General features: G+C 45.7%; 1 protein-coding gene across 4 annotated transcripts in view; it reads right to left on the reverse strand.

Annotated features, from left to right (window-relative positions):
• Positions 1-4,389: 4,389 nt before the first annotated feature.
• The window catches only part of LOC124048088 (myosin phosphatase Rho-interacting protein-like), an 87,246-nt gene continuing 64,242 nt past the window's right edge, over positions 4,390-27,393 (reverse strand). For 3 of the 4 annotated variants that reach the window (XM_046368508.1, XM_046368510.1, XM_046368509.1), the window contains exons 9-22: positions 27,203-27,259; positions 25,231-25,299; positions 23,691-23,780; positions 22,809-23,486; positions 22,576-22,713; positions 16,761-19,400; positions 13,967-14,114; positions 13,566-13,683; positions 7,602-7,761; positions 7,394-7,507; positions 7,180-7,266; positions 6,886-7,051; positions 6,302-6,387; positions 4,390-5,413 (exon numbers count right to left, since the gene is read on the reverse strand). In XM_046368508.1, the coding sequence (XP_046224464.1) occupies positions 5,345-5,413; positions 6,302-6,387; positions 6,886-7,051; positions 7,180-7,266; positions 7,394-7,507; positions 7,602-7,761; positions 13,566-13,683; positions 13,967-14,114; positions 16,761-19,400; positions 22,576-22,713; positions 22,809-23,486; positions 23,691-23,780; positions 25,231-25,299; positions 27,203-27,259 (4,620 nt within the window). In that variant the 3' untranslated portion in view covers positions 4,390-5,344. The remainder of the gene's footprint in view (positions 5,414-6,301; positions 6,388-6,885; positions 7,052-7,179; positions 7,267-7,393; positions 7,508-7,601; positions 7,762-13,565; positions 13,684-13,966; positions 14,115-16,760; positions 19,401-22,575; positions 22,714-22,808; positions 23,487-23,690; positions 23,781-25,230; positions 25,300-27,202; positions 27,260-27,393) is intronic. The other variant, XM_046368511.1, reaches the window with a different exon arrangement.

Raw genomic sequence — 27,393 nt, forward strand, 5'->3', positions numbered from 1 at the left:
TACTCGAGTGAGACAACTTGTATTGTGTGAAAAGGTTTTGTCCTGAGTCATATATTAATAATATATTATAGACGTTTCCATTAGTGCCGAGTACATTAGTGCTTTAGGAGGTCCGTTCGGTTCTATTATTAAAACGTTATCATGGTCAGCGAATTCGGTTTTGATTATTTGGGTTGAATGCTGTAACACAGAATAAAACAATGAATAAAAGTCCCATGATGGTAGTGAATTCCCATTACTGCTTGTCACTTATTCACAATTTATTCACACTACTTTAATAAAATATTTCAGTTATTTTACAGTTTTATTTGAGCATTTTATTATTTAATTTCAAGTCATCATCTCACAGTATTCATGAATGCCAAGGGAATCCTGTCTTCCCCCCAAAAATTGAACAAGGAAACAATTTATTTTATACTTTTGTCTTTCATCTCTCTGTGTTTCATAATTTCCCTTAAATTCGCAAGAGGTTGAATGTACAATACTTCACTTTAGAAAGCACCGGAGCGAGCCAAACAGCACCCCTCTGTCTCTGTATGTGTAGGCCATTTATCTGATGCTGTCTGGTCCAAAATAGTATGATATTGTTGCCACCCGTAGGATTGAACGCAAGGGAGCCAGTGTGCATTTGTCCTCCTTTGATAAAAAAAAAAAAGTATAAAATAATAGCCAATCAACATTGACCTAAACTGAGTGAGCTCAACTGTGAATGGTCCTGGGCCCAAAACAAGTGTCAAGGGAAGACAGTTTGCACACATCAAATAACATCGAGCATATGTTATTGACAGAAACAACTTGAATTGTTGCATCTGTACTGAAAAAATATCTAAATGCAACATGCAATTTCAAAGTTTTTGCTGAGTTACAGTTCATATAAGGAAATCAGTCCATAATCAACAACTTTCACATGACTGGGCAGGGCCGCAGCATGGGAGGGCATATGCCGACCACTGGGGAGCCAGGCCCAAGCAATCAGAATGAGTTTTCCTGCACAGAAAGGCTTTATTATAGACAGAAATACCCCAAAGTTGACAGCAAACCACTCGTCCACACGACACCATTCACGCTGTCTGCCATCTGCCTGGTACAGCTAATAATAGGATTTGTCTGTGAAGAGCACGCTTCTACAGTGTGACAGTGGCCATGGAAGGTGAATATGCCCACTGAAGTCGGTTACGACGCCGAACTGCAGTCAGGTCAAGACCCTGATGAGGACGACGAGCACGCAGATTAGTTTCCCAGAAACTAAAAACTGGACAGAAATGATTTGGTTGTACAAACCCAGTTTCATCAGCTGCCCTAGACCATCCCACAGGTGAAGAAGCCAGATGTGGAGGTTCTTGGCTGGCATGGTTACATGTGGTCTGCTGTTTTGAGGCCAGTTGGATGTACTGCTAAATTCTCTAAAACGATGTTGGAGGCGGCTTATGGTAGTGAAATTAACATTCAATACCATGGCAACAGCTCTGGTAGATATTCCTGCAATCAGCATGCCAATTGCTCACTCCCTCAAAACATGAGATATCTAAGGCTTTGTGTTGTGTGACAAAACCACATTTTAATGGCCTTTTATTGTCCCCAGCACAAGGTGTAATGATCCTGTGTAATGATCATGCTGTTTAATCAGCTTCTTGATATGCCACACCTGTCAGCTGGATGGATTATCTTGACAAAGGATAGAATGTTCACTAACAGGGATGTAAATACATTTGTTCACAATATTTTATTGGAATAAGCTTTTTGCATGTATGGAACATTTCTGGGATCTTTCATTTCAGCTCACGAAACATGGGACCAGCACTTTACATTAAAAAAAAGTTAATTTAACCTTTATTTAACTAGACAAGTCAGTTAAGAACAAATTCTTATTTACAATAAGGGCCTACCAAAACGCAAAAGGCCTCGTGCGGGGACGGCGGCCTGGGATTACATTTTTAAAATAAATACAAATATATATATATATATACAAATATAAATATCAGACAAAACACACATCACAACGAGACAACACTACATAAAGAGAGACCTAAGACAACATAGCAAGGCAGCAACACAACATGACAACAACATGGTAGCAGCACAAAACATGGTACAAACATTATTGGGCACAGATAACAGCACAAAGGGCAAAAAGGTGGAGACAACAATACATCACACAAAGCAGCCACAACTGTCAGTAAGAGTGTCCATGATTGAGTCTTTGAATGAAGAGATTGAGATAAAACTGTCCAGTTTGAGTGTTTGTTGCAGCTCGTTCCAGTCGCTAGCTGCAGCGAACTGAAAAGAGGAGAGACCCAGGGATGTGTGTGCTTTGGGGACCTGAATGTGACTGGCAGAACGGGTGTTGAATGTGATTGATGACGGCTGCAGTAGATATCTCAGACAGGGGGGAGTGAGGCCTAAGGGTTTTATAAATAAGCATCAACCAGTGGGTCTTGCGACGGGTATACAGAGATGACCAGTTTACAGAGGAGTATAGATCGCAGGGTATTACATTACCCTTTGAGGTTTTCATTCAGCTTTGACTTACTGTATCTTCAGATCCTCTTTGTTGCGTTCACATTTCTCCACCGTGTACCCTTTTAGACAAGCCCAAGAGACAAACCAATTATACGCCATTATCAAACATCTGCTAACAGATGTCACATGACAACACAGAAAAACATTTGATAAGCAATGTTCACCTCACCAACAATGGCCACCATATTTCAAAGGCCTACTTGGCAACATGTCAAAAGAGGTTAGTGGAATAGGTAAGTATACCAATATGAACATACTGTATATTTGCATAAAAACACATACTTATTAGCTAGCATGACAAAAACAGAGGCTACATACAGTAGCTACATTTCAATGGGGCTAGCAAACAGCTGGGCTTAACCCAAATCTCCATGACAACATCTCTATGACAACAGCAAACTGTTTTGTTAAGCAATCTTTCTGATGTTGTAAAAAGTTATATAGAAGGTCTGACGATGGATGATTACATTCAGGGATTGTCAAAAACAGTAGCTAGGGAACAACCAACGACTTCCCGTTTTGTTGTCTGGCTGTATTTTGACAACTTATGAGGTCTGCACAACGCATCACCGGGGGCAAACTACCTGCCCTCCAGGACACCTACACCACCCGATGTTACAGGAAGGCCATAAAGATCATCAAGGACATCAACCACCCGAGCCACTGCCTGTTCACCCCGCTATCAACCAGAAGGCGAGGTCAGTACAGGTGCATCAAAGCTGGGACCGAGAGACTGAAAAACAGCTTCTATCTCAAGGCCATCAGACTGTTAAACAGCCACCACTAACATTGAGTGGCTGCTGCCAACACACCGACTCAACTCCAGCCACTTTAATAATGGGAATTGATGGGAAATGATGTAAATATATCACTAGCCACTTTAAACAATGCTACCTTATATAATGTTACTTACCCTACATTATTCATCTCATATGCATACGTATATACTGTACTCTATATCATCGACTGCATCCTTATGTAATACATGTATCACTAGCCACTTTAACTATGCCACTTTGTTTACATACTCATCTCATATGTATATACTGTACTCGATACCATCTACTGTATTTGCCTATGCTGCTCTGTACCATCACTCATGAATATATCCTTATGTACATATTCTTTATCCCCTTACACTGTGTATAAGACCGTAGTTTTGGAATTGTTAGTTAGATTACTTGTTGGTTATTACTGCATTGTCGGAACTAGAAGCACCAGCATTTCGCTACACTCGCATTAACATCTGCTAACCATGTGTATGTGACAAATACAATTTATATATATATATGCCATTTAGCAGACGCTTTTATCCAAAGCGACTTACAGTCATGTGTGCATACATTCTACGTATGGGTGGTCCCGGGAATCGAACCCACTACCCTGGCGTTTATTTACTACCAACATCAATTAGTACAAAACTTTTCCTGATTACTGGAAACTAGTGTTTTCCTACTGAACACTGCCAAACTCTACTTATATATCTCAATATATCAAGATATATCTTATATATCTTGAGTAGTGCATTCACTACAGCATGAATAGGTTTTGTGAAAAAGTACTACTGAATTACTACAAAAATAATTGTAAAAATGTCTAATTTCCATTCATTTTGAAACGGTGGAGGTTGTGTAGATCTGTTGGAAAGAAATCCAATTGAATTCCTTTGAAGGAGGCAAAATGTGAAGTATGTGTGAGGGCTGTGTAGACTTTCAATAGGCCCTGTAAGTGTTCTCTCTGGGCAATTGATCAATTAAATAGCAGACAGAAAATAAAACCTACTTGACTGACTGGGGCCCTTGATTCCTTTTAAATCGGTTAGGAGAAAGATTAACACAGTTTAGTAGATTAAAACACTCAAACTGAACACAGGGTGCAAAAATATTTATTGCTAATAAACCGGTTGTCAGTTGGTATACATTGGCTGTATATTTACAACAGTAGAGTACAGAGGGATTGGTATGCGAGACAAAAAACAAACAAAAAACACACATAAATAAATACAAAAGGGACTGCCACTGAACAAGACTACAGACATAACCGACTCCAACAAATCATCCTCCCATACAGCTGTGCCAATACGATTACACAGAGAAGAATGTAAATATATTTATATCGGAAATCAGATAATCCCATTCGTTCTGTATGCGTTCAAGCAGTCGCCTTCCAGGGGTCATTTTAAAATGGCCCCGTTTCAGAAAACATTCTGTGATGTTAATAATTATCATATAACAAGTCAACACATCAGGCAAGGAAGGAGCAACATCCAACGTAACAAGTTTACTTGTACAGTGATGCAGGCAAACATTTGATTTCCATAGCTTTGTTAAGGGCATAGAAACAGCATGTGAACACTGACCTCACCGAGCATAACACGCAAGCCTGAAGGCAAGATTTCTCCTACGGTTTTGCTTATGCAAGTCATTATTCCATCATCATCATTATGCAGTTGTGTTTAGCCTTTTACAACATCATAATTATTCCTTCGGCTATTAACACAGACTAAGGAGTCCAAACAGTAGCTTACAGGCCATCTTTGTTAGTGTAGGCACGATCGATGCCTCATTAAAAACCGTACAGAGTATTTACCGTAACACGTAATGGTGATGAAAAACAAAAAAAATAAATGTCACAGTATCTAAAGTGCATGGAATGAGTCTAGACATAAAATTCAAATCTTCATTACCATGTTTAAAAATAATAATATATACACACACGACATGTGTGTGTGGTGACCAGTGTGTTTCTAAATAAGTCATTACAGAGGTAAAATATAGTGGCCTTTTTAAACATGCTGCAAGGTGGCTGGAGCGGTGTGACTCAGTCAGAACTCCTTAGTGTCTTTGTCAAACAGGTGGAGTCGCTGCTCGGCAGTGAGCCCTTCCTTCAGACTCTGGGGGGGGAGAGACTGTTAATGACCGTGGTCAGGTTTAACTGAGAGTTTCAGGTAGACAGGACTGAATCATTGACGAGGAAGCAGATTGATGCAAACAGAGAGGTCATTTCTGTCACTGGTAAAACTGATATTTCTCTCTAGCCCCACTGGTACCAAACAAGAAGGTGATCCCATTCAAATCCACGATCAAAAATGAGATTTTGACTGTTAATGTGTGAGATTCAGAGGAGGGAAAGCACAAGAGTCCAGAGGGTCTAGTAATGCAGAGGGCTTTTCTCTCATCCGTACCAGAAACGTGGGGAATAATAATGTAAGTCATTTATACACACCCAGAAGGATGTTGGAGACCATTAGAATGAGCAGAAAGGGGATATAGTGGTTATTTCTGGGTAACACACTGCTGAAGGCTGAACATATAAACAAAATGGTGGTACACCAATGATGCACTGCTATTGGTGGTTGTCTGGTTTGGTATGTGACCATAAGGAGAAAGGTAGGCCTATAGGTTCTCAGGCAGCCCTAGCTGGCCCTGGGCACCAGACACAGACTGAGAAGGGGTTTGGGGGGGGGGACCCATCTCATCACATATTGGTACACTTCTCTCTTATAGAAGCATTTTAACCCACAATCAAATATCACAAAGGGATTTGTTTAAAGGTTTTTAGAGTAATATGACAAAAGTGTTGTATGTTGGGGAATTCAAACCTCAAAAGTTGCAGTGTAATGCAGTAGTTAACCTGAAGGTGGCAGTGTGTCACAGCTCAATGGCACTTGGTTCCAAACTGAACTGTTCTCACACACACACACACAACCTTCAGCTGTGGGAGACTTCTCGATTGGGAAAAACACATTAATATGTCTTACTCAGGTGTTAATAAGTTATACCTTTGACCTCATGGTGCGCTCGGTGCGTTTGGCGGCAGCAGCCGCCATCTTGAGAATGTCAGGGTTGCTTTTGGACTTCATGATATCTGAGGAGAGATAAGACAATTACTTCAATGACATGTCCTGGGGGGGAAAAAGTGTCTAGTTCAGCTTATGTACAGTATACTATAGACACTACTGTAATAAATCTACTTGTCTGGCTGGTTGTCGTAAGGAGGTCATCGGTTTGCAGGTCAGAGACAGTCTGGACTATGAGACATCTTATGTAAATAGACAGACCAAATGCAAATGTTGGAGGCATTGCTACACACTGGTTATGGGTGAAACAAAGGGCTCAGGTCATAAGTTGTGCACTAAGTAGGGACTAGGGTTCCATTTGGAACACTCGGTAGGGACTAGGGTTCCATTTGGAACACTTGGTAGGGACTAGGGTTCAATTTGGAAGACTAGGTAGTGACTAGGGTTCCATTTGGAACACTCGGTAGGGACTAGGGTTCCATTTGGAACACTAGGTAGGGACTAGGGTTCCATTTGGAACACACTAATGGAGTAGCAGAAGGCTAGAAAGTGTTCTGTATTCCTACCGTATCCTCCTGCCCTCTCCACCTCCTCCAGTGACGGTTCCCCCAGTGCCTCGTGGGCCAGCTGCAGCTGCTCTCTGAGCCTCCCCAGGTCTCGCTCTGCTTTGGCCTTCACGATGCTCAGCTCTGTGTAGATGTCCTTGTACTTGTCCGTCGCATACTTCTTATCCTGGAGGGACAAATAATACATTGTTTAAGGTGACAGGGTGAGAAATACAACCTGGGCATTAAATGAGAAAATAGCATAAAATACAATGAAAAATGAGAAAAAGCTGTTTTAGGTAACTTGGGTCTTACTCTTTGGGCGGCCTGGAGTTCATCCCTCAGAGAGTTGATTTCCTGTTTCAGATACTGGACCTCCGACTCCTTCACCCTCAACATCACCTGGCAAAGATCAAAACGCTAAGATTTAAGGGCTGAACTTAAGCTGTGTATAAAAGCAATGTCCCCTTTCAGCAAACAGGAAGACTTCAAATCGTCCAATCTTATGTTCACCTCGAGCGGAGCTTACCTCTAGTTCGTACAGTTCCTTCCCATGTGTAATGTTACAGGCGTTTCCACCCCCGTCTTCAGTCGCCATAGAGCGCATCTTAGTGATCTCTGCAGCTAGACGGTTGTTCAGCTCCTACAGACACAAGGCACATTACATATCATGGTAAGTGTGAGGACTATTACCTGGGTGTTTGTTAGTGCCTGGGTGTTTGTGTGTGTGTGTGCACCTGGTTGTGTGCGTTGAGCTCCTGGTTCTCCCTCTGACACTGTCTGAGGGCCTGTCTCTCAGCCTCCAGGGCCTGGGCCAGGTGGGCGTTCTCCAGACACTTCTGAGAGTACTGCTCTGACAACACCTCGATCTCCCTCTGGAACGAACACAGCTCCTCTCTGCAACACAGACGGGGGAGGGAGAAAGAGGAGAGAGAGAGAGAGAGAGAGAGAGAGAGAGAGAGAGAGAGAGAACGAGAGGGAAAGGCAAAGATAGAGAGAGAGGGAAAGAGATAAGGGGAAAGAGAGTGGGAGACAGAGAGAAAGAGAGGGGAACGTGAGAGGGAAAGAGGGAAAAAGAGAGAGGGAGAAAGAACACAGGAAAAGACTCAGTAAATCAGGCAACACACTCAGCCAATCAACACCATACATTTACCAAGCAAGAAACACAACCAAAAAGACCACGCTGAACACTTTTCCCTCATAATAGCTGACCAAAGGAAACAGCAGCACAGATCTGAGAAAACTCCATTTTGTAGGGTGAGTAGGAAAAAACATTGTAAGGAACCAGACTCAGTACAGCCACTCCTTCCTTCATATTTTAGTTCTGGCCTGAACCTGGAGCTTCAGTGTATTCAGAGGCTAGACAGACTGGGCCAGACTGCTGCTAATCAGTTCCTTAATAAACCCCAGACAGACGGCTGGGACTGGAACCGTCTGTAATTCCAGGTTTGGCAAGGTCACCAGCCGCCACCTTAAGTTCCAGGTTGCCCTGGTTACAGCTGGCAAGGCACAACCAGTCACAGAGACATACTGGCTTTGCCCAGACCTTCGTTCCCATGGCGCTGGGTTGGATTTAAACTTCAATATAAAAACAGAATTATAATATTAAGTTATAAAAGGTGCAGTCACATCCACAGTTTCCATCAGGTGTAAAAGGTGCAGTCACATCCACAGTTTCCATCAGGTGTAAAAGGTGCAGTCACATCCACAGTTTCCATCAGGTGTAAAAGGTGCAGTCACAACCACAGTTGCCTCAACAGGTTATGCAGGTTATAGACCCCAAGGGGTGCAGGTTATAGACCCCAAGGGGTGCAGGTTATAGACCCCAAGGGGTGCATGTTATAGACCCCAAGGGGTGCATGTTATAGACCCCAAGGGGTGCAGGTTATTGACCCCAAGGGGTGCAGGTTATAGACCCCAAGGGGTGCATGTTATAGACCCCAAGGGGTGCAGGTTATTGACCCCAAGGGGTGCAGGTTATAGACCCCAAGGGGTGCAGGTTATTGACCCCAAGGGGTGCATGTTATAGACCCCAAGGGGTGCAGGTTATTGACCCCAAGGGGTGCATGTTATAGACCCCAAGGGGTGCAGGTTATAGACCCCAAGGGGTGCAGGTTATAGACCCCAAGGGGTGCAGGTTATAGACCCCAAGGGGTGCAGGTTATAGACCCCAAGGGGTGCAGGTTATAGACCCCAAGGGGTGCAGGTTATAGACCCCAAGGGGTGCAGGTTATAGACCCCAAGGGGTGCAGGTTATAGACCCCAAGGGGTGCAGGTTATAGACCCCAAGGGGTGCAGGTTATAGACCCCAAGGGGTGCAGGTTATAGACCCCAAGGGGTGCAGGTTATAGACCCCAAGGGGTGCAGGTTATAGACCCCCCAAGGGGTGCAGGTTATAGACCCCAAGGGGTGCAGGTTATAGACCCCAAGGGGTGCAGGTTATAGACCCCAAGGGGTGCAGGTTATTGACCCCAAGGGGTGCAGGTTATAGACCCCAAGGGGTGCAGGTTATAGACCCCAAGGGGTGCAGGTTATAGACCCCAAGGGGTGCAGGTTATTGACCCCAAGGGGTGCAGGTTATAGACCCCAAGGGGTGCAGGTAGACCCCAAGGGGTGTGTTATAGACCCCAAGGGGTGCAGGTTATAGACCCCAAGGGTGCAGGTTATAGACCCCCAGGTTAAGGGGTGCAGGTTATAGACCCCAAGGGGTGCAGGTTATAGACCCCAAGGGGTGCAGGTTATAGACCCCAAGGGGTGCAGGTTATAGACCCCAAGGGGTGCAGGTTATAGACCCCAAGGGGTGCAGGTTATAGACCCCCCCAAGGGGTGCAGGTTATAGACCCCAAGGGGTGCAGGTTATAGACCCCAAGGGGTGCAGGTTATAGACCCCAAGGGGTGCAGGTTATAGACCCCAAGGGGTGCAGGTTATAGACCCCAAGGGGTGCAGGTTATAGACCCCAAGGGGTGCAGGTTATAGACCCCAAGGGGTGCAGGTTATAGACCCCAAGGGGTGCAGGTTATAGACCCCAAGGGTGCAGGTTATAGACCCCAAGGGGTGCAGGTTATAGACCCCAAGGGGTGCAGGTTATAGACCCCAAGGGGTGCAGGTTATAGACCCCAAGGGGTGCAGGTTATAGACCCCAAGGGGTGCAGGTTATAGACCCCAAGGGTGCAGGTTATAGACCCCAAGGGGTGCAGGTTATAGACCCCAAGGGGTGCAGGTTATAGACCCCAAGGGGTGCAGGTTATAGACCCCAAGGGGTGCAGGTTATAGACCCCAAGGGGTGCAGGTTATAGACCCCAAGGGGTGCATGTTATAGACCAAGGGGTGCAGGTTATAGACCCCAAGGGGTGCAGGTTATAGACCCCAAGGGGTGCAGGTTATAGACCCCAAGGGGTGCAGGTTATAGACCCCAAGGGGTGCAGGTTATAGACCCCAAGGGGTGCAGGTTATAGACCCCAAGGGGTGCAGGTTATAGACCCCAAGGGGTGCAGGTTATAGACCCCAAGGGGTGCAGGTTATAGACCCCAAGGGGTGCAGGTTATGGACCCCAAGGGGTGCAGGTTATGGACCCCAAGGGTGCAGGTTATGGACCCCAAGGGTGCAGGTTATGGACCCCAAGGGTGCAGGTTATGGACCCCAAGGGTGCAGGTTATGGACCCCAAGGGTGCAGGTTATGGACCCCAAGGGTGCAGGTTATGGACCCCAAGGGTGCAGGTTATGGACCCCAAGGGTGCAGATTATGGACCCCAAGGGTGCAGGTTATGGACCCCAAGGGTGCAGGTTATAGACCAAGGGGTGCAGGGTATGGACCAAGGGGTGCAGGTTATGGACCAAGGGGTGCAGGTTATGGACCAAGGGGTGCAGGTTATAGACCCCAAGGGTGCAGGTTATGGACCCCAAGGGTGCAGGTTATGGACCCCAAGGGGTGCAGGTTATGGACCCCAAGGGTGCAGGTTATGGACCCCAAGGGTGCAGGTTATGGACCCAAGGGGTGCACGTTATGGACCCCAAGGGGTGCAGGTTATAGACCCCAAGGGGTGCAGGTTATAGACCCCAAGGGGTGCAGGTTATAGACCCCAAGGGGTGCAGGTTATAGACCCCAAGGGGTGCAGTTTATAGACCAAGGGGTGCAGGTTATAGACCCCAAGGGGTGCAGGTTATGGACCAAGGGGTGCAGGTTATGGACCCCAAGGGGTGCAGGTTATAGACCCCAAGGGGTGCAGGTTATAGACCCCAATGGGTGCAGGTTATAGACCCCAAGGGGTGCAGGTTATAGACCCCAAGGGGTGCAGGTTATAGACCCCAAGGGGTGCAGGTTATAGACCAAGGGGTGCAGGTTATAGACCAAGGGGTGCAGGTTATAGACCCCAAGGGGTGCAGGTTATAGACCCCAAGGGGTGCAGGTTATAGACCCCAAGGGGTGCAGGTTATAGACCCCAAGGGGTGCAGGTTATAGACCAAGGGGTGCAGGTTATAGACCAAGGGGTGCAGGTTATAGACCAAGGGGTGCAGGTTATAGACCAAGGGGTGCAGGTTATAGACCAAGGGGTGCACGTTATGGACCCCAAGGGTGCACGTTATAGACCCCAAGGGTGCATGTTATAGACCCCAAGGGGTGCACGTTATGGACCCCAAGGGTGCAGGTTATGGACACCAAGGGTGCAGGTTATGGACACCAAGGGTGCAGGTTATGGACCCCAAGGGTGCAGGTTATGGACCCCAAGGGGTGCACTACACAACTGATTCAAATAAATCACAGCTGATTCAACTCATAATCAAGTTTTGATTATTTGAATCAGCTGTGTGTATTGTTGGGGCAAATACCAAAACGTTCACCCCTTGGGAAACGAAGGTGTAAGGGTTGAATGTGTGGAGAGTCCATGCAAATCATTTCTACCGTGCAAAGTCTGAGGTGCAATAGGCTCTAAGGTTTAGGTCTGTGCAGGGAGACATAGCTGTTCAGCAGTCTAATGGCCTGGTGGTAGAAGCTGTCTCGGAGCCTGTTGGTCCGAGACCCGATGCGCCGATACCATTTCCCAGATGGTAACAGAGTAAACAGTCCATGGCTCAGGTGACTGCAGCCCTTGACGATCTTCCAGGCCTTCCTCAAACACCGCCTGTTGTAGATATAATAGGAGGGCAGGGAGCGTATTGGGCAGTCCATACCACCCTTTGCAGAGCCTTCCGGTTGAGGGCGGTGCAGTTGCTGTACCAGGCGAAGATGCAGCTGGTCTTGGATGCTCTCGATAGTGCAGCGGTAGAACTTCTTGAGGATCTGAGGACACATGCTGAATTTCTTCAGTCGCCTGATGATGATGTTGGAGTCGTACATGGCTATGCAGATGTACAGGAGGGGACTGAGCACAAACCCCTGGGGGACCCCGTGTTGAGGGTCAGTGTGGCAGACGTGTGTTGCCTACCCTCACCACCTGGGGTACAGTTGAAGAGGGAGGTGTTCATACCCAGGGCCTTGAGCTTAGTGTCAAGCATGGAGGGGCCTATGGTGTTGAAAGCTGAGCTGTAGGCGATGAACATCTTTCTTACATAGGTGTTGCTCTTGTCCAGGTGGGATAGGGCAGTGTGTAGGGCAATTGCGATTGCGTCATCTGTGGATATGTTGGGTCATTTGCAAATTTTAGTGAGCCCAGGGTGTCCGGTAAGGTGGAGCTGATTTGGTTCTTGGGACCAGCATCTCAAAGCACTTCATGATGTCAGAAGCGAGTTCTACAGGGCGACAGTCATTTAGGCAGGTTACCTTTGTTTGCTTAGGTTCAGGGACAATGCTAGACATCTTGAAGCATGTGGGGATCACAGACTGGGACAGGGAGAGGTTGAATATGTCCGTGAAATCTCCAGCCAGCTGGTCTGCACATACTTTGAGGACGTGGCCGGGGATACTGTCTGGACCGGCTCCTTTGCGAGCATTCACACGCTTGAAGGTCTTACTGACGTCAGCCGCAGAGATCTAGAGCTCACAGTCTTCTACAGCAGCGGGAGCCCTCATGGGAGGATCGGTGCTGGGGCTATACAGCCGTGATTATAACCACTGGGAATTATCTTGGGAGATAGTGGGGTTGGCATTTAATCGGGAGGTATTACAACAGCGGGAGAAGAGAAAGTTGCGAGGAATTGTAAGTTACCACAGTCACACCATGAGTTGTTGATAATGAAGCAAATGCCTTCCCCTTTACTTTTCCCAGAAAGATTCCTCTGGCTATGTGATAATGGAAAACCCAGCAGGCTGGATAGCCAGATCCAGCATTAAGCCCATGAGCCACGTTTCAGTGAGGCAAATTATGTGTCTCTCAGTTCCAGCTGGTAGGAAATCTTCACTCTGAGCTTGTAACTTATTGTCTAGAGACTGTACATTTGCTAGTACAATACTAGGAAGCATTAGGTGATTGGCCATTCTCTTTAGTCTGACTAAAACATTAGCTCTCTTTTTGGTAGAGGCTCCTGGAATGAATGAAACTACTTTGGGAGAACTGAACAAAGGGTTGAATCTGTCAAATTTGTGGCGAGTAATTGCCGATTTGATGACCAGGAGTGCTCGTCGGTCATAGGAGATAATACTAGAAACATTTTTGGGCAAATAAAGTAAAAAAAGAACACTAAAATAAACCAAAAGGCGGTAAAGTTGGCTAGGAGCTAGCAACACGGCGAACATGTCACTCGGTGCCATCTTGTCATTACTTACTCGTGTTGCCGGCATATCTCCTCTATGTCTGCGTTCTCCGTGTTGCTGTTGGACTTGCGGGCCTTGTCCAGCTCCTTCTCCAGCTCCGACCGGTGGGCGTTCTTCATCGCCTCGATTGCTGGGGCAACCAAAACAAAGAACATTGTTATTTAGGAGAGATCATTAAGCATACCCGGACCACGTTAGGTAATCATGTCGTTTTAGAAAAAAAATCCACCGTTTTATAAAGCAAAACCCAAAAGACCATGATAGCTCACAATGGTGGATTTGTGTACACAAGTGAACAAAATACTTCATGTTAGCCTGATGGTACTGCTAGCATGGGACACTAGGCCTATATGATTACCAAGGTGCTACTGCTGATAGGGTTAGCGTTAGCCGCTGTCGCAATTACTACTGACCGGCTATGGTAGCGGCAGTCTCCTCGGCTAGCAGCCTCTCCTTTTCCTCGTGTAGGTTCTCCAGTGCTCTCTGGTTTTTCCTCTGCAGTTCTTCAATCACCCTCTGGTGGGACTCCTCCATGGCAGCAAAGCCCCTCTCACAGGTGGCCTATCAATGGAGGGGAATGGGTGAAAAGTGAATCTACACGAAACCATAAGCTAGGGCCAGGAGTTTCCTGCCTGACCAAGTGACTTGATTAGGAAAACCTCTGGCCCCTAGTTATAGGGTATTTTTCGTGGTCAAACTCGATGTAGTTAAAGCCCAAAAAACTCCTGACCCAAAACTTCTGACCCACAACCACCTATTCACTGATCACTGACGACAAACACCAAGCTAGCTACTTTAGCTATTAACAACATAAGCCTCTGGTACAGAATACACAATACGTTGAAGAAATGCGTAGGCAGCTAGAACACAATGTGATTGAGAAGGCCGTGTTCTGTGTAGCCTAATTATCCCTGCAACAGTGAAGGTATTCAACCTCTGCCAAGATTTTAAGCCAAGTGAAATCCGGGCTGTCTCGCTCATAAAACACCCATTACAAATTGAGTTCGTGTCATAGCGTGTCATATTGTTTAGCCGTCTATAATGTGAAAGAGCAGTCCACTCTGTTTCTATTGGGGATGTAGGAGGTTAAGATGAGACCGAGTAGAACACTGGATAATTGATGATTCTGTGGGGACAGACAGACAGTGGAGTCTGGTGTCTCCCCATCGTACTGTCTCTGGGCCAGCCTGTCTGTGTCAAATGAGGCACGATTGGCAGCTTCGCACCAACACCTTTTAGCAGTATAGAGAAAGAAGGCTGGGGAGGGGAGGGGAGGAGGGGGTCTGATCAACACGGTTTTAGAGTCACTCACAATGCTATTATAATTACAGTGCATGTTTCCACAAGAGGGGATTTGAATGGCCTTCCGACCAGCTCGACCCAAAAGTTACTTCCGTCCTCTATTCAGTGCTGCTAATCTGAGTACTGTCCTATGCTCCCTCTCTCGTTTCCTAAAAAGTATTTTCACAGGGATAAGTCCCCAGCGCTCAGGAAACTGGCCCAGGAGGGAACAACCTTTGAGACTGAGCCAACCCCCACGCCCACTGGCTGGGTATTTAGGGGCACTTCCTACTGTGACATCACAGCAAGCAACACCTGCCCTTTGTTTAGTGTGTGTGTCTAAGTGCGTTCGTGGGGGCCATTTCCTGTTTAGGGGAGTGGCTGGTGTATAGTATACAACTACATGTAAATAAAGTATATCTGACTGAAGGGACTGTGTTCCAGGGATGGAACCTGTCCTCGAGGACCAGGAAGGGAACTGCTAAAACGTTATTTCTGATTTTACAATGTTATTACTGTTAAGAGGACCGCAAAAATGCTCCCACCCGTCCGTCTCCATACACAACAACAATACAAAGATTACAACATCAGCAGGAACAACAAAAGACCTGGTGTAGCGCAGGTCAACTCATGTCAGCTGTGTCCCCAAGCTGTGTCCCCAAGCTGTGTTCTAAACCTGAGTAGGAGAATCCATGTAATTCTTATAAACGTCTACAACGTAATGTAGAGACCATGACAATGGATAAAAGTTTTTTGTTTTTTTAAAAACTTGAATTCTATGTAGTCTAAATAAATAATAATAAGACAGGATCTATGATGTATAAAAACACCTGGGTAACTATATGTTCACATACATTACCAAAGATTCTAGGTATATGATCATGGTGGAATGTGGTTAATATACTTTTTTTTATAGCTGCGATTAGATCTTGTTTTGCATTTCTTCCTTTAAAGAATGACGTTTCCAAGGAAGTAAATATCAATCAAATATATTTATAAAGCCCTTCTTACATCAGCTGATGCCACAAAGTGCTGTACAGAAACCCAGTCTAAAACCCCAAACAGCAAACAATACAGGTGTAGAAGCACCTGCATTGCAAATATGTCTACGCTTCAAGCATTCTGCAATGTTTTGATAGCCTGTCAATTATTATAAGTTCCATCAGCATATCAGAAGGGGGGGAAAGGTTAATTATTGTCAGTTAAAGCAAAAGCACGTCAAAAAGACAAGAGGTGAGCCCCATGCACCTTCAAATGCAGGTCATTTAAACTTCCTCCTCGACTCCACTCGATTATCTAAATCATGTATCTGTTGAGGACAACCATAGGTAGACAGCTTTAAAAAGGGCTTCAACCGTTTGTAATTGACACTTCTAATACATACGACGCCTACTGAAGCAAGGAATCTGTAATGAAGCACATCAAATTGTAGCTTCCGAAGAATTCCTTTCATCAACAACTATACCTGCTGGGATGCTCATTTCACATTGGATGTGTAAAGACGCTGATAGACACTAAATAACATGACCTGAATTCTTTGTCAGCCTGACTTTCATGGGACTGTAAGAGAGGTTCTGGTTGGTCTCCCTAAGCAGATGGGTTGCCTCCCACATAAACAATGTTCAAGTTGGGATTTCGGAGAAGAAGTTCTGGTTAACTAACCTTTTTCCTGTCAAACAAAACGGGTTCCTCAGCAGACACGTAGCGTCAACAACCACATGCACTAACAGTGGATTAGTCACCATGCAACACTGGAGGATACTGATATACAAAGGAAAGCAAGCAGAGTGAGGATAGCAGGGCTACAGAGGAAAGGGGGGGGGGGGGGTAAGAGGTAAGGAGTGGGTCGGGAGGGTGGGGGGGGGTGCCACAAGGAGAAAAGGCATCACGGACGGAGGAACAGAAAGGACAAGGAAAGGCTTCCACCTTCAGATTCTCCAGGTCTTTGTCGTATTTCAGTCGGAGGTTAGCTGCTTCACCATGGACCTCCCTCCGCTTCATCTCCTCTGTCATGGCCGAGACCTGGGCCACCAGCTCCTGGATGCGCTCCTTGAGGGCGGAGGTTGTGGAGGTCTCAGGGGACATCGTCCCATCCTTTGCCCCAGTGGGATAGCTTCCTACTGGGGTGACAACCAGCTTCTCTAGTAGGACGATCCTCTCTGTCTCCTGTTTCTTCTTCAGGTTCTCCATGCAGACAGTCAGAGAGTCGATCTCCTTCACGTTTTCTTCACGTTCTAGACGCAGTATCTCGGACACCTTCGCCACCTCCTGTCGCAGATTTTCTGTTACCTGTGTGTAGACGTCCTTGGTCTCCCTCAGCTCCAGCTTGTGCTTGGCTACCATGTCTTGCAGCTGTATGGCCTTGTCCAGGGAGTCAATGGGCTCCCCTTCGATCTGAATGTGTGTTACTGGTCTAGTATCTTCACTCATAGTGCTTTCAAGGCGTTGCAGAGGATTCTGCTGATCCGCCATTTTGGATTGGAGTTCTCGGTTCTGTTCTCCCAATAGAAAGCAGCTGGCACAGTCAGAGTTGCCAATCTGAAGTTTCTCAACCTGTGTTTCTTTCAGTTCTTTCTCGTGTTGGAAGTTCAGCCTGCTGATGAGATAGGCCATGTGAGCTTCTGTGGCTGCGTCTTGAAGGTGCTCAGACCATTGTTTCTTAACTTTGCCGGAATCAAAGCTAGCTAGGACCAAGGACAGGAGGGTGTCATTTGTGGACATTTCAATGGTGGAGGCAATTAGATTAAACAAATATACCTTCTCTTGCAATGCCTCTGTTAGATCTTTCAAAATGAGAGTGTTGGTGTCGTTATCAAGCCAGCTGCACCAATTCAAAAGATCTGTTTGCATGGTCTGTGCCATCACAGTCATGTTATTATCAACTTCCATCTTGGGTCGAGGACAAATCCTGTTCATCAACATCAACATGTTCTTCTCAGCTACCGTACGTTGTACTACACGCATTTCAAAACTACACACACGTTCACCTTCAGTCTCGCATGGGCTAACCTCTAAAGCGTTCAACAGACCACTCCAGAACGCAGCGTCTAATACCAACCTTTTCATTACTCTCTGACTTACTTCACCTGGCTCTTCTTCAAAGGATCCAAGGCAGTCTGTGATATGTAAAGAGCTTTTCAGATCGTGTAGTGTTTTCTCCACACTAACATCAAGCTTCACTAACACCTCTAAAACCCGACTAAGGGCCTCAGACTTCATCTTTATCTCACCTACTACTTGCTTTATAACACTTTTGTCTGCTACCTTCCTCTCACCTGTCTGCATCAAGTCTTCACTAACATTCACTTCTCTTTCTCCCCTAGCCGACTTTGCCTTTACCCCCAACTTTGCTCGCAACATCCTAATCTCATTCTCTGCCTCTAAAAGTTTCAGACTCTGGACTCTCTCCGATTCCTGGTTTCTAGCTTGAAGTTCAACGTTCTGAGTTTGAAGTTCTCTACAGAGGTCTTCCTTTTCCAAGAGCTGAGCCCCTGTTGCCTCCAGCTGCGCTTTGAGTTGCCCTTTCTCCTTAGGAGCACCTTCCCCTGCCATCTGAAATCCCAGACCTTTGAGAGTGGCCTCTTTCAGCTGCAGTCTCCTCTCCCCGTCCTTCAGGCCGCTTCCTAGCACCTCCAAGGTGACAAGGGCCTCATGAAGCTTCACAGACTTCTCATTCAACTCTCTTTCATAGAACTCCCTGTCGATAGCATTGGCGTGGCTCTCTGCTAGCCTGGCCCTGACTCCGTTCAGCTCTTCTAGGATCAGTAGGTGCTGTTTCCCGCCTTGCAGGTTGATCAGCTCAGCTTTAAGCCTGTCGATCTCCCTGTCTGCCTCAGTTAGTTGGTTCACTATCTCCTGATAGCGCTGGTTCAGCGCTCCGTTTTCACTCTTTAGAAGTTCAACCCTGTGGGACAACGCCTGTACAGCAATCTCGTGGCTTTCCGAGTGGTCTTCGATTTGACACAGTGGTCCGTAAGGGGTCTTCTGGCTCTCCACCTTCTGAACCCTTCCTAGCATGTCCTCCATGGCCAGGAGACACAATTCGTAACTGTGGATGCTTTCGCCCGCCCTGGCCAAGCTCTGCGTCATGGTCTCGTTGTCTACCTCTTGTTGAAACTTCCAGCTCTCCAAAAGCCTCTGGCAACTACCCTGTTGTCCTATTTCCAGACTACCCTCCAGACAGAATTCACTGTGAGATCGTAGCAATCTAACCAGTCCCTTCAGAGTCAAGGACCTTCCTGATATCAAGTCCTCTAGCTCTTGAATCCTGTCTGCACCATCTTCGATCAAAAAGCTAACAGTTTTTTTGACGAGCGGCTCTGAAGAAGGCAGGCTTTCCAGAGGGGCTGTTGTGTGGGGGTGGGAAAGGTAAAGTTCCTTGATGGAGAGGTGGGAAAGCGAGAGGCCAAGCTGTGCCTGCATATTACGCTTTTTCAGTTCTTGCAGCTGCAGGAGCTCTTTGGTCTCCTGATACTTCCTTGCTAAGCTCTGCGCTTGAGAACTAACCAGTTCCGGCCTCTTCGTCTGGGGCTCGATATCAGCCTCCAGAACCAAAGGGAGATCCAGCTTGGAAAAGGGGACCAGAAAGCTGGTTAACACACACAGCAGAGGTGAGAAAGGCTAGCTAAATTGTTTTAGGTAATACATCAATGATTTCCCACTGGATTCAGAGCAATTAAACATTATGACATGATAATATAAAGCACCAGTCAAAAGTTTGGACACACCTGCTCATTCCTTTATTTATTTTTTACCATTTTCTACATTGTATAATAATAATGAAGACATCAAAACTATGAAATAACTCATATGGTATCATGTAGTAACCAAAAAAGGGTTGAACAAATCAAAATATATTTTATATTTCAGTTTCTTCAAAGTAGCCACCCTTTGTCTTGATGACAGCTTTGCACGCTCTTGGCATTCTCTCAACCAGCTTTATGAGGTCACCTGGAATGTATTTCAATTAACAGGTATGCCTTGTTAAAAGTTCATTTGTGGAATTCCTTTATTTTTTTAATGCGTTTGAGCCAATCAGTTGTTTTGTGACAAGGTAGGGGTGGTATACAGAAGATAGCCCTATTTGGTAAAAGACCAGTCTATACTATGGCAAGAACAGCTCAAATAAGCAAAGTGAAACGACAGTCCATCATTACTTTACAACATGGTCAGCCAATACAGAAAATTGAGAACTTTAAGTTTCTTCAAGTGCAGTTGGAAAATCCATCAAGCGCTATGATGAAACTGGCTCTCGTGAGGACCGCAACAGGAAAGGAAGACCCAGAGTTACCTCTGCTGCAGAGGATAAGTTCATTAGAGTTACTAGCCTCAGAAATTGCAGCCCAAATAAATGCAGAGTTCAAGAGTTCAAGTAACAGACACATCTCAACATAAACTGTTCAGAGGAGACTGTGTGAATCAGGCCTTCATGATTGAATTGCTGCAAAGAAACCACTACTAAAGGACACCAAGAAGGAGAAGAGACTTGCTTGGGCCAAGAAACACAAGCAATGGACATTAGACCAGTGGAAATCTGTCCTTTGGTCTGATGAGTCCAAATTGGAGATTTTTGGTTCCAACCGGCATGTCTTTGTGAGACGCAGAGTAGGTGAACGTATGATCTCCGCATGTGTGGTTCCCCCCGTGAAGCATGGAGGAGGTGGTGTGATTGTGTCACCAGCAAAGCACCGTCTTTGATTTATTTAGAATTCAAGGCACACATAACCAGCATGGCTACCACAGCATTCTGCAGCGAAACACCATCCCATCTGGTTTGGGGCTGGTTTGGGATCATTTGATTTTCAAAAGGACAATGACCCAACACACCTCAAGGCTGTGTAAGAGCTATTTGACCAAGAAGGAGAGTGATGACCTGGCCTTCACAATCACCAAACCTCAACCCAAATGAGATGGTTTGGGATGAGTTGGACCGCAGAGTGAAGGAAAAGCAGCCAACAAGTGCTCAGCATATGTGGGAACTCCTTCAAGACTGTTGGAAAAGCCTTCCTGATGAAGCTGGTTGAGAGAACTCCAAGAGTGTGCAAAGCTGTCATCAAGGCAAAGGGTTTGAAGAATCTAAAATACATTTTGTATGTTTAACACTTTAGTTACTACAAGATTCCATTATTTCATAGTTTTGATGTCTTCAATATTATTCTACAAGGTAGTACAATAGTTTAAAAAATAAAAACCCTTGAATGAGTAGGTGTGTCCAAACCTTTGACTGGTACTGTATATCATTTTGACTTCAACATTATGCCATCTAACAATAACGAAGAAAAACATTACAGCTTCCATCATTAGGCCAAATTATGAGAATTAGTGCGCTGGAAAGAGATTTAATGGCCATGATTAGTGAATCACAAATTAGCATGCACATTAAATGGTTAAGGAGTTAATTCATGGGGTAAGTAATGCAAAGTTAGTGCTAGCTAGGTGGTTTAATTAGAGATGGGAGGCATACCAGGTTCTTGGAATAAACTATGTTCTTGAGATATCCTTTTTCTGAATTCTTCACAAAACATTTCTCAAAAAGGCACTCATCACATCGCATTTCATTGCGTAATAATAATATAATAATATATATATATATATGCAATAACAATGCAGGCCAGAATTCAATTCAAACATTGTCATGAACGTCAAAATTGCTTCTTAAAACCCAAAATAAGTTAAAACAACACGAACAGGAAATTAATTATTTTCTCCTGAAATTTTCTCCTTTTTTTCATTTGTTGGCTTTAAGCTAAAAAATGCAAAGGACGGCATAAACTAACCAGATTCTCTCCCTATCTAAACATCATAGCCGTCAACTCAAAAAAACGTCCCCTTTTGAACTGAATCAAATTTGTTACACAAGCTATCCAAGAAAACCCACTATCTTTGATTAAACTCAGATTTACACAATAAGTGGTGAAGAATTTTAAAAAAGCATACATTATAACCCTCCAGAAGGACACACTCTGATCCGCTCTCTAACACACACACACACACACACACACACACACACACACACACACACACACACACACACACACACACACACACACACACACACACACACACACACACACACACACACACACACACACACACCAGAAAACTATTATCTGTATAAAGGTCTGGTCACATCAGTAAAAAGACAAACGGATGGTCGGGAACAGCAGTAAAAGCACAACACATCTGAAATCCATTCAAATAAAAATCACCAGGAGACAAGCCAGACCATGTTATTTAATACAGATCTGAGCCAAACGTCATTATTTCAACTACTATGGCCGTACTGTTGAAGTCAAGTGTGCATTTATGCCATTTACAGCATCACAGGAACACCGAAAAGGAAACCTATCCATCCAAATGTTAATCGTTAATTGAATGCATCACGTTCGATACACATGCATGAGTTTGCGACATCTGTCATCACCTAAAAATAAAATGATAAAATAAACATCAGCAAGAAGCCGTAAAAGGAGTCATAAAAACAAGATGTTTCTCCTCACATGCAACGAACGGACTCATGCAAAGGAACATTCTGGAGACGTTTTGGAGCCCCGATGTCAGTCAGTTTGATGTTTTCTCACAATTAAAATACAACATGCAAAAAAGGAGGTTATGAAATGAAAAGAGAACACAACACCACCGCTCAATCTGTACGGTTTACTTCATGAAATCTAAACTCAACAGGACTGCCTATAGAGAATAAAACAGCTCTGAGGAGAAGAAAAGCTCCGTGGCGCTTTACCTGGGAGACATATCCAGAACAGACGTGCTGCTCTCTCTCCAGAGCCGTCCTCAGCTGGACCTCCAGATTGTGTTTGTGCTGGTTGGAGTGCAGCAGCTGCTGGTGACAGCTCCCCAACTGCAGCTTCAGCTCTTCTACCTGGGAGAGGCAAGGTACAATGGACAAGGTGAACACTGACCTATCAGCAACCTCTGACCTTTGACGTTGATCTCGGTTCCCATAGAAACACCCACCCCTTTCTTGTAGCTCTCCAGCAGTTTCTCCAGCTTGGCCGTCTCCTTGGTCTGCAGTGTCGAGGGCAGAGTTACCCTCCTCTCATCTCTGATGGGTGTCTGCTCCACCTGCTGCCAGCGTTGCTCGATCTCCACCTCCACCTTCTGTTGCCTCTCCAGGGAGGGGGGATCCACGCACTCACCCCCAGGGCTGCCTTCACTCCCTCCCCCCTTCTCAAAGTCCATCCTCCCGCCCTCGGAGCCTGCTGGTTGGTCCTTGGAGGAGCCAGTGACAGATTCATACCTCCTCCGTCGTTCTTCCCTCCTCCGGTTCCGATCGGGGTCTCCTATGTCAGTCTGCAGGGGCTCAGCCTTCTGGGCCCGCTGCTGGGCCAAAGCCTGGGCAATGGGTCGGAACTCGCCCCAGTCGAAGGTCTTTGAGCGGCCTTGTTGTCGGCGCTCGCGTGCCCGGCTCTTCTTAGGGCCTGGACCTGGCTCACGCTCCACGGACGAGGTCTCGGAGGAAGGGGAGTCCTGGGTCACGTCTGGCTGAACCAGGCCCTCCAGTGGGGAGAAGGAGCTGTGGTTGCTAGCCACGTCTGGAGCGGTGGAGGGTCTGACATTCTTCATGACAGCCTGGATCCAGTTCCTCCGTATGCCTGCTGTCATGGCCGACAGGGTGTGCAAGCCCTCCCGGGTCTGAGGAGGACAGTTAGGACGTTAGATTCACACTGTACAATAACAGCTATCCTATTGGGTGACAGTGAAGGGCTCCGTTACATCCATACAACAAAGTGATTTTTTGATAATAAAAAGTGACAAAAATGGTTAGATAAATGCAAAATCAAATCATTATTACGACATTAAATATTCTGAGATTGTATGTGAGTGATTGGGGCTTACATGTATCTGGAAGCCGTAGTTGCGTTGAGCCTGGTATTCAGTGACGTTATAACACGTAGACAGGTCTATCTCCCCGTCCAGATCTGAAGCCTGAAATACAGCATTATTACAGATGGTGAAGTCCGGAACAGAATAGTCTATTATCAGCATTACAAGCAGCCAGTTTTCAGGGACAATTCTTTTGAAACTGGGTACTGTGTACTTACGGCGAACAAAAATATAAAGTGCAACATGCAGCAATTTCAAAGAGTTACATTTCATATAAGGAAATGAGTTAATTTAATTCATTAGGCCTAATCTATGTATTTCACATGACTGGGGAATACAGATATGCATGTTGGTCAAAGATGACTTTAAAAGAAAAGTAAGGGTGTGGATAAGATCAGTATCAGGTGTGACCACCATCTGCCTCATGCAGCGTGACACATCTCCTTCACATCGAGTTGATCAGGCTGTTGATTGTGGCCTGTGGAATGTTGTCCCAACTCCTCTTCAAAGGCTGTGTAAAGTTGCTGGATATTGGCAGGAACTGGAACACAGTGTCATACACGTCAATCCAGAGCATCCCAAACATGCTCATCGGGTGACATGTCTGGTGAGTATGCAGACAGTGGAAGAACTGGGACATTTTCAGTTTCCAGGAATTGTGTACAGATCCTTGGGACATGGGGCTGTGCGTTATCATGCTAAAACATGAGGTGATGGAGGCAGATGAATGGCAAGACAATGGTCCTCAGGATCTCTTCACGGTATCTCTCTGCATACAAATTGTCATCGACAAAATGCAATTATCCTAGTTATCCTTAAGCCTGCCCATACCAAATCCCTCCAATGGGGCACTCTGTTCACGACGTTGACAAACAGCTCACCCACACGATGCCATATACGCTCTCTGCCATCTGCCTGGTACAGTTGAAAACGGGATTAGTCTATGAAGCTTCCCTGAGACGGTTTCAGACAGTTTGTGCAGAAATTATTCAGTTTGTGCAAACCCACAGTTTCATCAGCTGCCCGGGTTTCTGGTCTCAGACCATCCCACAGGGTGAAGAAGCCAAATGTGGAGGTCCTGGCCTGGCGTGTTTGAGGCCGGTCGGACGTACTTCCAAATTCTCTAAAACAATGTTCGAGGCCAGCTTTTATTGTCCCCAGCACAAGGTGCACCTGTGTAATGATCATGCTGTTTAATCAGCTTCTTGATATGCCACACCAGTCAGCGGTTGGATTATCTTGGCAAAGGAGAAATACTCACTAACAGGGATGTAAACAAGTTTGTGCACAAAATTGGAGAGAAATGAGCTTTTTGTGCGTATGGAACATTTCTGGGATCTTTTATTTCAGTTCATGAAACATGGGACCAACACATTACATGTTGCATTTATATTTTTGTTTAAGTATACAACGTGATCAATAGGAAACCAATACTATATTGACAAACATGTATTCCATTTATTTTAAAGATAACTACTGCCCTTGCTATAGTCGGTCACAGTTAAACTAGCACGATTGACGAGTCTGGATGGATTTAGAGAGAAAAGGTCACCTCTTCAGCAATGGAGTCCTTGTAGTATCGGAGGCTGTGGTCTGTCAGTACGAACCAAAACTTTGTCCACTGTAGAGGGGAGAGAGAGAACATAACAGAGTTCACTGGGAATACATCAACTGTTCTGTTAGTCCAGTAGACTGAGAATAATCAAATCACATTTTATTTTTTAAAGCCCTATTTACATCAGCCAATGTCAGAAAGTGCTGTACAGAAACCCAGCCAAAACCCCCAAAATGCAATGCATATAGAGAAGAATAAAACATATATTTAGCGCCAGTGAGAGTTATCACAATGACATTAGGAGCTTGGTTTCTGTGTGCACTATATACATTTGAGTAATTCAACGAAGTGATATACAGTAGTGAGTGCATACGTTTTCATACTGGTCCCCAGTGGGAAGCGAACCCACAACCCTGCCGTTACAACCACGCCATGCTCTACCAACTGAGCTACGCTACACACAGCACAGACAAATACCCGAACAAGCCCATAGAAGAGGATACTGAAGTGATGTTGTTAGCCCTCTGAACAGTAAGGATTTCTATGAGAGCCGTGTTTTAACTTGGACTGTGCAATATATCAAATCAAAGGTTTTATGGGCCGCATACACAGAATCGCAGATTTTAAATCGCAGGTGCAGCGAAATGCTAATGTCTCTAGCTCCAACAATGCAGCAAACTGTGGAAATATATAGTGTTGGAGCGTCGGTCTATCCATTAAACGTGGCTGTAAAAGAACATCGATCTGCTGTATAAAGAGAAACACCACACAACCCTTTCAACGGTCACCCATTGTGCCATCAAAGGGGCAGCAGGGTAGCCTAGTGGTTAGAGCGTAGAGGCGGCAGGGTAGCCTAGTGGTTAGAGTGTAGAGGCGGCAGGGTAGCCTAGTGGTTAGAGCGTAGAGGCGGCAGGGTAGCCTAGTGGTTAGAGCGTAGAGGCGGCAGGGTAGCCTAGTGGTTAGAGCGTAGAGGCGGCAGGGTAGCCTAGTGGTTAGAGCGTAGAGGCGGCAGGGTAGCCTAGTGGTTAGAGCGTAGAGGCGGCAGGGTAGCCTAGTGGTTAGAGCGTAGAGGCGGCAGGGTAGCCTAGTGGTTAGAGCGTAGAGGCGGCAGGGTAGCCTAGTGGTTAGAGCGTAGAGGCGGCAGGGTAGCCTAGTGGTTAGAGCGTAGAGGCGGCAGGGTAACCTAGTGGTTAGAGCGTAGAGGCTGCAGGGTAGCCTAGTGGTTAGAGCGTAGAGGCGGCAGGGTAACCTAGTGGTTAGAGCGTAGAGGCGGCAGGGTAGCCTAGTGGTTAGAGCGTAGAGGCTGCAGGGTAGCCTAGTGGTTAGAGCGTAGAGGCGGCAGGGTAACCTAGTGGTTAGAGCGTAGAGGCGGCAGGGTAGCCTAGTGGTTAGAGCGTAGAGGCGGCAGGGTAGCCTAGTGGTTAGAGCGTAGAGGCGGCAGGGTAACCTAGTGGTTAGAGCGTAGAGGCTGCAGGGTAGCCTAGTGGTTAGAGCGTAGAGGCGGCAGGGTAGCCTAGTGGTTAGAGCGTTGGACTAGAAACCGGAATGTTGCAAGTTCAAACCCCCGAGCTGATAAAGTACAAATCTGTCGTTCTGCCCCTGAACAGGCAGTTAACCCACTGTTCCCAGGCCATCATTGTAAATAAGAATTTGTTCTTAACTGACTTGCCTGGTTAAAAAAAGGTAAAATAAATTTAAAAAGACGGACTGACGCTCGGCTCGAAAGGCCATAGAATATTCTAGAAGGCAATAGGGTGAACATTCAGATGACTGTTTCAACTGCTACTGATTCCCTGCTTTTTTCTGACCAAAAAAATAATAATAATGTAAATAAGATTTTCAAAATCTCATGGCATCAAATAATGTTCATTTTTCAAAGTGTTACGATTTCCAAGGAACATATAAAAAATATTTTAAAAAACACAACGAGTTGTTTTGGGGATGTTTGTAGGTATGGCTTGTTGTTTACTTGTCCGTGCTCATCCAGCTTCACCATCCAACCTTTCTTGAAGTTCAGCAAGTCCGGCTGGAAAAAGAAACAAAAAGACAGTGTTTACACACCATCCCTTAAAATCGACTCTTTAAAAATGCCAATGAAATCAAGCCATGGCCCAGTCTAGTGACGCCACACAGCAACATCACGCAGGATGAACCCAAGAG

Source organism: Oncorhynchus gorbuscha, linkage group LG11, assembly GCF_021184085.1.
Source record: "Oncorhynchus gorbuscha isolate QuinsamMale2020 ecotype Even-year linkage group LG11, OgorEven_v1.0, whole genome shotgun sequence".
NCBI lineage: Eukaryota > Metazoa > Chordata > Actinopteri > Salmoniformes > Salmonidae > Oncorhynchus > Oncorhynchus gorbuscha.